The 12,401-nt window shown below is 48.1% G+C and overlaps 1 protein-coding gene across 1 annotated transcript; it reads left to right on the forward strand.

The window, feature by feature from the left end:
- The first annotated feature begins 4,851 nt into the window (after positions 1-4,851).
- On the forward strand, positions 4,852-9,090 carry LOC123164751 (ATP-dependent zinc metalloprotease FTSH 2, chloroplastic). Its single transcript, XM_044582301.1, has 5 exons — positions 4,852-5,121; positions 5,946-7,082; positions 7,701-8,014; positions 8,279-8,519; positions 8,610-9,090. Exons 2-5 carry the CDS (start codon positions 5,955-5,957, stop codon positions 8,946-8,948), a joined length of 2,022 nt encoding a protein of 673 aa, XP_044438236.1. The 5' UTR covers positions 4,852-5,121; positions 5,946-5,954; the 3' UTR covers positions 8,949-9,090.
- Positions 9,091-12,401: the final 3,311 nt, after the last annotated feature.

A 12,401-nucleotide genomic window follows, 5' to 3' on the forward strand; every position in this document is an offset into this window, starting at 1 on the left:
ACATATACCTTTGTTGACCTTGCCATCCTTCTTATCCGCCAAATACTTGGGGCAGTTCCGCTTCCAGTGACCAGTCTGCTTGCAGTAGAAGCACTCAGTCTCAGGCTTAGGTCCAAACTTGGGTTTCTTCTCTTGAGCAACAACTTGTTTGCTGTTCTTCTTGAAGTTCCACTTCTTCTTCCCTTTGCCCTTTTTCTTGAAACTGGTGGTCTTATTGACCATCAACACTTGATGCTCCTTCTTGATTTCTACCTCCGCAGCCTTTAGCATTGCGAAGAGCTCGGGAATCATCTTATCCATCCCTTGCATGTTATAGTTCATCACGAAGCTCTTGTAGCTTGGTGGCAGTGATTGAAGAATTCTGTCAATGACGCTATCATCCGGAAGATTAACTCCCAGTTGAATCAAGTGATTGTTATACCCAGACATTCTGAGTATATGCTCACTGACAGAACTATTCTCCTCCATCTTGCAGCTGTAGAACTTATTGGAGACTTCATATCTCTCAATCCGGGCATTTGCTTGAAATATTAACTTCAACTCCTGGAACATCTCATATGCTCCATGACGTTCAAAACGTCGTTGAAGTCCCGGTTCTAAGCCGTAAAGCATGGCACACTAAACTATCGAGTAGTCATCAGCTTTGCTCTACCAGACGTTCATAACATCTGGTGTTGCTCATGCAGCAGGTTTGGCACCTAGCGGTGCTTCCAGGACGTAATTCTTCTGTGCAGCAATGAGGATAATCCTCAAGTTACGGACCTAGTCCGTGTAATTGCTACCATCATCTTTCAACTTTGCTTTCTCAAGGAATGCATTAAAATTCAACGGAACAACAACACGAGCCATCTATCTACAACAAACATAGACATGCAAAATACTATCAGGTACTAAGTTCATGATAAATTTAAGTTCAATTAATCATATTACTTAAGAACTCCCACTTAGATAGGCATCCCTCTAATCATCTAAGTGATCACGTGATCCAAATCAACTAAACCATAACCGATCATCACGTGAAATGGAATAGTTTTCAATGGTGAACATCACTATGTTGATCATATCTACTATATGATTCACGCTCGACCTTTCGGTCTCAGTGTTCCGAGGCCATATCTGCATATGCTAGGCTCGTCAAGTTTAACCCGAGTATTCTGCGTGTGCAAAACTGGCTTGCACCCATTGTAGATGGACACAGAGCTTATCACACCCGATCATCACGTGGTGTCTGGGCACGACGTACTTTGGCAACGGTGCATACTCAGGGCGAACACTTTTATCTTGAAATTTAGTGAGAGATCATCTTATAATGCTACCGTCAATCAAAGAAAAATAAGATGCATAAAAGATAAACATCACATGCAATCAATATAAGTGATATGATATGGCCATCATCATCTTATGCTTGTGATCTCCATCTCCGAAGCATCGTCATGATCACCATCGTCACCGGTGCGACACCTTGATCTCCATCGTAGCATCGTTGTCGTCTCACCAACTATTGCTTCTACGACTATCGCTACCGCTTAGTGATAAAGTAAAGCAATTACAGGGTGATTGCATTGCATACAATAAAGCGACAACCATATGGCTCCTGCCAGTTGCCGATAACTCGGTTACAAAACATGATCATCTCATACAATAAAATATAGCATCATGCCTTGACCATATCACATCACAACATGCCCTACAAAAACAAGTTAGACGTCCTCTACTTTGTTGTTGCAAGTTTTACGTGGCTGCTACGGGCTGAGCAAGAATCGTTCTTACCTATGCATCAAAACTACAACGATAGTTCGTCAAGTTAGTGCTGTTTTAACCTTCTCAAGGACCGGGCGTAGCCACACTCGGTTCAACTAAAGTTGGAGAAACTGACACCCGCTAGTCACCTGTGTGCAAAGCATGGTGGTAAAACCAGTCACGCGTAAGCGTACGCGTAATGTCGGTCCGGGCCACTTCATCCAACAATACCGCCGAACCAAAGTGTGACATGCTGGTAAGAAGTATGACTTGTATCGCCCACAACTCACTTGTGTTCTACTCGCGCATATAACATCAACGCATAAAACCAGGCTCGGATGCCACTTTTGGGGAACGTAGTAATTTCAAAAAAAATCCTACGCACACGCAAGATCATGGTGATGCATAGCAACGAGAGGGGAGAGTGTGTCCACGTACCCTCGTAGACCGAAAGCGGAAGCGTTAGCACAACGCGGTTGATGTAGTCGTACGTCTTCACGATCCGACCGATCAAGTACCGAACGCACGGCACCTCCAAGTTCAGCACACGTTCAACTCGATGACGTCCCTTGAACTCCGATCCAGCTGAGCTTTGAGGGAGAGTTCTGTCAGCACGACGGCCTGGTGACGATGATGATGTTCTACCGACGCAGGGCTTCGCCTAAGCACCGCTACGATATTATCGAGGTGGGTTATGGTGGAGGGGGGCACCGCACACGGCTAAGAGATTCAAGGGATCAATTGTTGTGTCTATGGGGTGCCCCCCTCCTTCGTATATAAAGGAGGGGAGGAGAGGGCTGGCCAAGGGGAGGAGGCGCGCCCAAGGGGGGAGTCCTACTCCCACCGGGAGTAGGACTCCTCCTTTTCCTATTTGGAGAGGGAGAGGGAAGGAAGAGGAAGGAGGGAGGAAGGAAAGGGGGGGCCGGCCCCCTTCCCAATTCGGATTGGGCTTGGGGGGGCGCCCCCTCCCTTGCTCCTTTCCCCTCCTTTCCACTAAAGCCCATTAAGGCCCATATACCTCCCGGGGGGTTCCGATAACCTCCCGGTGCTCCGGTATTATCCCGATCTCACCCGGAACCATTCCGGTGTCCAAATATAGTCGTCCAATATATCGATCTTTACGTCTCGACCATTTCAAGACTCCTCGTCATATCCGTGATCACATCCGGGACTCCGAACTACCTTCGGTGCATCAATACACATAACCTCATAATATAACCGTCATCGAACTTTAAGCGTGCGGACCCTACGGGTTCGAGAACTATGTAGACATGACCGAGACATGTCTCCGGTCAATAACCAATAGCGGAACCTGGATGCTCATATTGGCTCCCATATATTCTACGAAGATCTTTATCGGTTAAACCGCATAACAACATACGTTGTTCCCTTTATCATCCGTATGTTACTTGCCCGATATTCGATCGTCGGTATCTCAATACCTAGTTCAATCTCGTTACCGGCAAGTCTCTTTACTCGTTCCGTAATACATCATCCTGCAACTAACTCATTAGTTACAATGCTTGCAAGGCTTATAGTGATGTGCATTACCGAGTGGGCCCAGAGATACCTCTCCGACAATCGGAGTGACAAATCCTAATCTCGAAATACGCCAACCCAAGAAGTACCTTCGGAGACACCTGTAGAGCACCTTTATAATCACCCAGTTACGTTGTGACGTTTGGTAGCACACAAAGTGTTCCTCCGGTAAACGGGAGTTGCATAATCTCATAGTCATAGGAACATGTATAAGTCATGAAGAAAGCAATAGCAACATACTAAACATTCAAGTGCTAAGCTAACGGAATGGGTCAAGTCAATCACATCATTCTCCTAATGATGTGATCTCGTTAATCAAATGACAACTCTTTGTCTATAGCTAGGAAACATAACCATCTTTGATCAACGAGCTAGTCAAGTAGAGGCATACTAGTGACACTTTGTTTGTCTACGTATTCACACATGTATCATGTTTCCGGTTGATACAATTCTAGCATGAATAATAAACATTTATCATGATATAAGGAAATAAATAATAACTTTATTATTGCCTCTAAGGCATATTTCCTTCAATATTTGCCAGTCAGGAATGGTTAATTAATCTCAGATTAATTAACGAGCCGCTTACGGAAGTGCTACTGTCCGAGACATTGGACCGTGGGCTATTTGCGGACTCGGTCGTGGGCCTGAGCCCAGGCCCATCAACCCGACGGCCTATATAAGAAGGCGCTGGCCAGTTGAGTGAACCCTAACTCAGTTCACTCACTCCCTCTCGCACAACCCTAGGCGTCATCTACTATGCCTCTCTCTGTGCTGCTTCCGGCGATCCCATCCCGACGACCGCGTGCACAGTTGGTCGGGAGAGCAGGTGCCTCCGGAACCCTGTCGTTCGAGATCCTGTCCGGGAGAACGGCAATAAGGCTTTTGGGGAGCGTCTCGAAGCGACTGCTCCCGACCCGTCCCCGTCACCGTCTGCCTCTGCTTCCACTACTCCCCCTGTATCGACACCATGGTTGAAGACGCCGCCGCCAAGAAGAAGGCCGCGGACGATGCCGAGGCTGCTGCTACCGCCGCGGCGTTGGCCTGGCCAACTGGAGGGTATGATCTGTTCATTCCTCGTTTACTCGTACATGTGCTTGCCGTATATATGTTGTTCATAGATGTTTCGGTTCTATGTACTGTACGTGCTCACATGCTATGCTTAGGTATCGGTATATGAGATGCATACCGTATTTGCCATGTTTAATGCTTACTCGTGGATTAGATTAGTTGGAAAAGTGCTAATATTTTGAAAGGAAAACAAGTAAGCTTAGGCGGGAAAAGTCTTGAGGCGACACGAGGCTGAGGCCCGACGAGCAGCTGATTGCACTGCCACAGCCAGTGACTGGCACCTCACCGGTGGGAGGGGGTCCAAAGTTCGTCCCTTCCTTGGCACGCGACGACAGGACACGAGTCCACAGAGGTGGTTGCGTGAGCGCGAGCCCGGCCACGACGCCGATGCCACTGGCCACGAGAAAATAGTTCGCCCATTTTCACTCGAACCAGTAGTCGACCAGAGACTCGTTTTCACCGCCCGCTGGGGGCTACGTCTATGTGGGCTCATCTCTTCCTTATCGACGCTGTGGGCGCAGAGCCGCCCACGTCGCCCATCCCCTCCCCCCTACCGAAATCCCCACGCAACTGCGCACCACCGGAGGACACAAAACCACCACCGCGAGGGCCGGAGGAGGAGGAAAAATCTGCGGCCGCTAGCTCCTCGTCGGCCAGTCAGTCCTGCCCGCTACTTATACGCTCCGCTCGGCTCGGCTCACCCCTCTCCCCTCACAATCGCCCCCTTCCCCCATCCCTCCTCCGCCCCGGCCCCGATCCAGCTCGTCTCAGGTGCGTCACGCCTCCCTATCCGACTGACTGAGCTGAGTTCCCGTGATTTGATTTCTTCCGAATTCTCGCTTCAATCCTGCTTGCTTGAGCCCTGTGCGGTGGTACCCCGCAAGATTCCGTTGTTTTCCCCCTCCCGCCTGTGGTTCTGGGGCAAGCGTTTTGTGTGCTACTAGTGTTCGTCTGGGTGTCTGCCTGGAGCGATTTTTGTGGGATGATTCGGGCTGGGGAGGCGGATGGATGTTATGCTGTTGTTAATCTAGGTTCTGGTAGCTGCGAGGTTAGTGAGACCGTTTAGATTGCTCATCTCGGTTAGGTAGTAGAGTAATCTGAAGAACATGCAAGCTAGTGGGAGCGCTTTGAGGGCCTGGATCGACAGATGGCTCTAGTTGCTTCTAGTTCAAGGGAGGAAGGAATGGAGGAATGGTTGGTCGCACCTGTAGTTTGTCTGGTTCCATTCTAGTTCTCCATCAGGAGGAACTCTTGTCTGGTGGACCAAGCCTTCTTGCTGTGAAGCATTTTACATGCCAAGGCTTGGTGGTAGCCGGTGTCCAAAATGAAACAAATTGTTCAGACTTCAGGCTTATTAGGGGGTGTGCTCTTCTGATTTGTGATTCTGATAGGACTTTTCTGCTCGTAGCATTGGTCGATTTCATCGAACTGAATTGATTATACAAAGCATTAAACACTTAGGAAAAGTACTTGCCTGCGTGCAAAAATCACTTTTACAAGAATTAATTCGTTCTGTCTCTGATTGATGCTGAGGACAACAATTATTTCCTGTCTCTTATTCACGCTGATGATATCTCCTTTCATTTCATCTGCAGTAAGCAAACATGGCGCCATCCATGAGTCTCGCAGCGAAAGGGCTGCTCCCCTTCGGAGCGCTCCCCTCGAGCGGCGTCGCACAGAGGCCGGTGTCCGTGACCGCCTCCCTGGAGCACAAGCCGAACGATTCCAAGAGGAAGCTCCTGAAGCTTGCGCTCGGAGGAGTCGGCCTGCCCGCCTTGCTGACTGCCAACAAGGCTCTCGCCGATGACCAAGGTGTGTCTTCCTCCAGGATGTCCTACTCGAGGTTCCTCGAGTACCTCGACAAGGACAGGGTGAAGAAGGTCGACCTGTTTGAGAACGGGACCATTGCTATCGTGGAGGCTATCTCTCCCGAGCTCGGCAACCGCGTGCAGAGGGTCCGTGTGCAGCTTCCCGGCCTCAGCCAGGAGCTTCTCCAGAAGTTGAGGGAGAAGAACATTGACTTTGCTGCACACAACCAGCAGGAGGACTCCGGTAACCTCCTCTTCAACCTTATCGGGAACTTGGCCTTCCCGCTTATCCTTATCGGCGGTCTGTTCTTGCTGTCGAGGAGAGGAGGATCTGGTGGCATGGGTGGACCCGGTGGGCCTGGCTTTCCTCTTGGCTTTGGCCAGTCCAAGGCCAAGTTCCAGATGGAGCCCAACACCGGTGTTACGTTCGATGATGTTGCTGGTGTTGACGAAGCAAAGCAGGACTTCATGGAAGTGGTTGAGTTCCTGAAGAAGCCAGAGAGGTTCACCGCCGTTGGTGCCCGCATTCCCAAGGGTGTGCTGCTTGTTGGTCCTCCTGGAACTGGTAAGACTTTGCTTGCCAAGGCGATCGCAGGAGAGGCTGGCGTGCCATTCTTCTCGATATCGGGTTCTGAGTTCGTGGAGATGTTTGTTGGTGTTGGTGCCTCCCGTGTTCGTGATCTCTTCAAGAAGGCCAAGGAGAATGCTCCTTGCATAGTGTTTGTTGATGAAATTGATGCTGTTGGGAGGCAAAGAGGAACAGGTATCGGTGGTGGGAACGATGAAAGGGAGCAGACTCTCAATCAGCTACTGACTGAGATGGATGGTTTTGAGGGAAACACTGGCATCATTGTTGTTGCTGCCACCAACAGGGCTGACATTTTGGATTCCGCTTTACTTAGACCTGGACGCTTTGACAGACAGGTTAGTTCCTATCCAGCTTTTTTAAGGTTAATAACATCAGTCTGGAATTTAATTTGCATGGTCTAAACCCTATTTGCATATTCTTATCATTGCAAATCTTCCTGCAAAAGTGTTTACCTTACTTTGTTCTTTCTTACTAAGATCCTCAGGTTCTTTCTATCCAGCTTTTTTAAAGGTTAATAACATCAGTCTGGAATTTAATTTGCATGTCCCTATTTCCATAAGGTTAATAACATCAGTCTGGAATTTAATTTGCATGTCCCTATTTCCATATTCAGGGGTGCATGGAAGCTTTGCTATCCATGTGCCAGAGCCATGAGTTGGTCGCGAGATCTTATGGATTTCACCTCTAGCCTACCCCAACTTGTTTGGGATTAAAGGCTTTGTTGTTGTTGTTGTCCCTATTTCCATATTCTTATCATTGCAGTTATTCCTGCAACAGATTTTAGAAAAAAAATCTTAGTGAGGTTCTCATGTGCTTGTAAACCTCTAGTCCAATTCTAGTTCAGAGCTTGAACTATCTTTGAGTATCTTAAAACTTGGAACCTGTTAGAACCTATTTTTAAATATTCTGGATCTTGCTTAACATTTGGATATACCTTGTAACTTGTTTCACAGGTGAGTGTTGATGTTCCTGATGTACGTGGAAGGACAGAGATTCTCAAGGTGCACGGTAGCAACAAGAAGTTCGATGCTGATGTTTCCCTTGAGGTCATTGCAATGAGAACACCTGGGTTCAGTGGAGCAGACCTGGCGAATCTTCTGAATGAGGCAGCCATATTAGCAGGCCGACGTGGGAGGACCGGAATTTCCTCGAAGGAGATTGATGATTCAATCGACAGAATAGTGGCTGGTATGGAAGGAACTGTCATGACAGATGGGAAGAGCAAAAGCCTTGTTGCTTACCACGAAGTTGGGCATGCAGTTTGTGGGTAAGGGGGAATCTTCATCTCTTCGAATCCCGCATTGGATCTGATAGATTTCTCAGCATTTCTGTAGTGCATTTAGATACTGTTTTGTGCTAGCGAAGACTTCCGACCTCCTTTTGCATGCACCATTATGTGTGTTAAGATGCTTTTTTCTCTGAAGAGGATACTGTAGGCTTATGCTTTCAGGCGTTTCCCGTTCTTTTTTATTACTCGCATTGCAAACTTCCCAACAACCTGGTTCATATCTGAAGATGTTACTTTTTGCAGAACTTTGACGCCTGGCCACGACCCCGTCCAGAAGGTTACCTTAGTTCCAAGGGGTCAAGCCCGTGGTCTCACCTGGTTCATTCCCATGGATGACCCAACGCTCATCTCTAGGCAGCAGCTCTTTGCCAGAATCGTCGGCGGCCTTGGCGGCAGAGCTGCTGAGGAGATCATATTCGGAGATTCTGAGGTGACCACTGGAGCTGCCGGTGACCTGCAGCAGATCACCGGCTTAGCCAAGCAGGTATGCTCCCATTTTGTCATAACGTCTTCTGCTAATCTATCAGATTTATCTAAACGTTTCATCGTACTGATCGCGATTCTCCTGCTGCAGATGGTGGTGACGTTCGGCATGTCGGACATCGGCCCGTGGTCTCTGATGGACGCGGCGCAGAGCGGGGACGTGATCATGCGGATGATGGCTCGGAACTCCATGTCGGAGAAGCTGGCGCTGGACATCGACTCGGCGGTGAAGCAGCTGTCGGACCAGGCCTACCAGATCGCCCTGCAGCAGGTGAGGGACAACCGCGTGGCCATGGACAAGATCGTGGAGGTGCTCCTGGAGAAGGAGACGCTGAGCGGCGACGAGTTCCGGGCCATCCTGTCCGAGTTCACCGAGATCCCCGTCGAGAACCGGGTGCCCCCGACGCCCCAGGCGGCCGTCCCGGTCTAGGTTTGCCCGCGTTTATAGGGTTGGAGAATTTGTTGTTGTTGTAAGATGTTCATATTTCTTGGATGTACACTAATTCCTACTGGAGGCACGGCATGTAATGTAACTCACTCGCGGTTAATTATAAGATGTAATTACTTGGGAAGGATTTCTGCGCGAGAGCTCCTGGTTTCCCATTGGCAGGGAAACTCTGCTTTCTCCTGATGCAGAGGGGAAGAAAAAGAGCCTTGGATGGTCTTTGTCAGGTTTCGGCATTTCGAACCTGAACTTCTACATTCAACAGTCAGTTCATCGTATGATCTTTCGAACAAACTTTGGTTTTAGTTTGGTTTCGTTAGTAAATTTATGTATAAACTGATTGATTAAACTATGGCAGTGTGTGGATATCAAACTCGGATGCCAAGTCTACTCGTGTGTGATGTTTCGTGAAAAAGAAACCAGGAAATGTATCCGTGGCGAAGAAAATACAGTCTGACGTACTCTCCATCCAAACAGTTTTTTCTTATACATAGGAATTTTTTGTCTTTTTTGCCACGGATACATTTATTTTTTCATGAAATTTCACAGAAGTAGATTGGACACTCAGGTTTGATATCCCAAAATCTTTTTTTTTAATCCCTGTATTTTCTTTTTGAACTTAAAGTTCATATTGGGGTGTGGAGCACCCAGTTGCCCTAAATCCTCTTCCACAAGTTTGTGGCTTCACAAGTTTTGGCTAGTGTATCACTTCTCTGATTTAAATCTAGACTTTTGGTAGGACTGTTCACATTGGATATCTATCAGTCAGTTCACCATCTTGCCAAAGTGGTGGTCTCCAGTCAGTGTTCTAACAATGAGTCAGACGACCACATGACTAAACTTTTGACAAAGTTGCCATCAGTTCTCTAGAGAAGAAAAGGATACCTGCAGCAAAGAGCACTCAACGTGTCCTCTGCCATCGCATAGAACAAATGCCATGACACATGGCGTTATTTGTCTCGTCCATTATTAGGTAAAACAAAGGAAACGGCCTAGGTTGATATTTTGGGCAGAAGAGTAGTTGTACCTCTTTCCCTAGATCAATTTTTTTTAGCACAGATCCTTACAAACACACCCATATAAATAATAAAATTACAGTCAAGTCATTGGGAGTGTTGAAGTCTTCTTCTTACCTTCATCCATCGTTGGTGCGCCGTGAGCATAGCTCGATGCCTCCTCGGCGGAGCAAACTTTTATAAAGCCAGGAACTTGTGTAGGCATGGCTGGGAAGTCGTCGATGCAAACCAGGAGACATCGACGGGCGCGATCTACGAAGCAAATCCCCCGAGAAGAAAACGCCAATATGGCCCTCTAAAAACTCCGAAGACCACGAGCGCCGACTAAATACAAATGGAGGATCCATTGAAAACCTAAACCGACCAGATCCCGGAAGACCCATCGGAGACATGGCTCCGCACGCCCTCCCGCCGGTGATATGCACACCACGGAACGGGGAAAGGGCAGGGATAGCATTAATCCTGCATTGGGATAGCACTGCCGCAAAAACCAAACAAGAAGACTCCCTAAAGAAAAACTGGAAAAATTTACTCATGTCGCTGCATTATAGGTCCGGGTATGAATATGATGTTGAGCTCACTACTGCCCAGGGCCGCGCGCCGAGACCCTCTTCTCCGATGACCTAGCTAGGCCAGACCGCCGTGGAAGATCGCCACGCTAGATCCCTTTGTCCGCCGCCGTTGAGCACGGTCTGACGCAAATCACTCGAATACGCATCTCCTTCGCCATCTCGCAATCGCCCCCTAGGCCTCCATAATGGGCTGCCCCTGAACAGAATCTCCTCGCCGCCGCCGTCCCGTTGGCTTTGCCCGACCACGTACCCAGGCGACGGCGAGAGGAAGAGAGGATGGGTGGCAGGCACAACCGCTCTCTTACGAGAGGAATACGTTTCGTAACTTGAGTATGAAAAGCTCCCATGGGATCAAATCAGCAAGCCACTCCATCCAACGATAAACCAAATTATAACTTTAGAGCTGTCGCACAATCAAACCTGAATGACATTTTTGTACTTCTTGTTTTTTTTTTGCAGTTACTTCTTCAATCTAGAGAAGAAAAACAAGGAGCAGTAAAGAAATTATTTTATCCAATTTGGAAAGATGCCATTCAAATGACTATTCATGCACATTTTTGTCTCTAGCAATGGCCAGATGATAAAATGTGGATGGAGGTAAGAAATGGCCCATGGGAAGAATTCTTCTTTGCCTTTTCTCTTTCCGAAAATGACTCAAATCTATTATTAGTGCTCACCAGAAGTGCTAATATAATGTAGCCAATATTCCAGTGATTGGTTTAACAGGTGTTCCATTTTGCGGTTCATAATTTGGATCGGTTCATCTCTATAGTAATGGGGATAACTAGACTGTAAACAGTGGCGGGGCCAGGAATTAAGTATCAGGGGGCCAAATGACTTGAAACTTTTGATCACAAGGGCCAAACAATACTAATACATGTATTTTTGTCTAAATTATACAGTCTTCATCTACTAATTAGCAGCAAATCACTCATCTTAGGGGGGGCCAGGGTCCCTGCTGGTCCCCCCTGTCTCCGCCACTGACTGTAAACATGAAAAGGCAGGAGCGTACCAGGTCCTCATTGCCTCTCGACCTCTACATCAGAACAATGAACACATCATATTCAAAAGTTTATCGCATCACTACATTAATTACGAGGAGCCAATTAGGATTAGGAAGAAAACCCCTCGAGAAAATCATCTCGACTCCCGCTTTCTTACATGGTCCGCTGGATCTTCCCCTTATTGGTTCTATATACTCCTGATCTAGCTTTGCCCTCCTCTCCTTTGCCTCTCCCCGTTGCCCCTTCAAGTCATGTGTCATCGTTCTTCATCTCCTTCAAAGGCCTCTCATTTCTCCTCCTTATACTATCACCCGTCAGCGGTGACCATACTTTTGCTTACCCTCCCCCACCCCTCAGACTTGCCCACCATATCATTACTGGGGTAGGAGGAGGGTACTGCGTTCACCAGCACCATCCATCATCTTCCTCATCGGCACCACCACGGTCACAAGTCGCATGATGCGGGGACGCCACCTCCCATTCCCCTCGATTACCGTAATGTTCCCGAGTCCGTCGTGCAATTTTCAGAACCCTAACCTCGACGCAACAACAAAAATCACCTTGCAATCGTACCAAAAAAAAATGAAACCACACATAATTCTGACCTTTGCTTTGCACAAGAGGAAGAACCGGCAAAGAACCATAACTGCCCTGTCTGTCTCACAGGTTGGGGCCAAACACGACAAAAACATGGCCGCCGCACAACAGAATCAGACCCAAAAGAGAAAAGGAAAAAAATCACACACACGTTCTCAAGCGGTGCGGCGCGGTGGCTCCTCCCCATTCCCGAGTTCCGACCGGCCACCGAGACACGGACACACACACACCCCCCGCGGCTCCGACCGA

This window comes from Triticum aestivum, chromosome 7D, assembly GCF_018294505.1.
Source record: "Triticum aestivum cultivar Chinese Spring chromosome 7D, IWGSC CS RefSeq v2.1, whole genome shotgun sequence".
Taxonomy (NCBI): Eukaryota; Viridiplantae; Streptophyta; class Magnoliopsida; order Poales; family Poaceae; genus Triticum; species Triticum aestivum.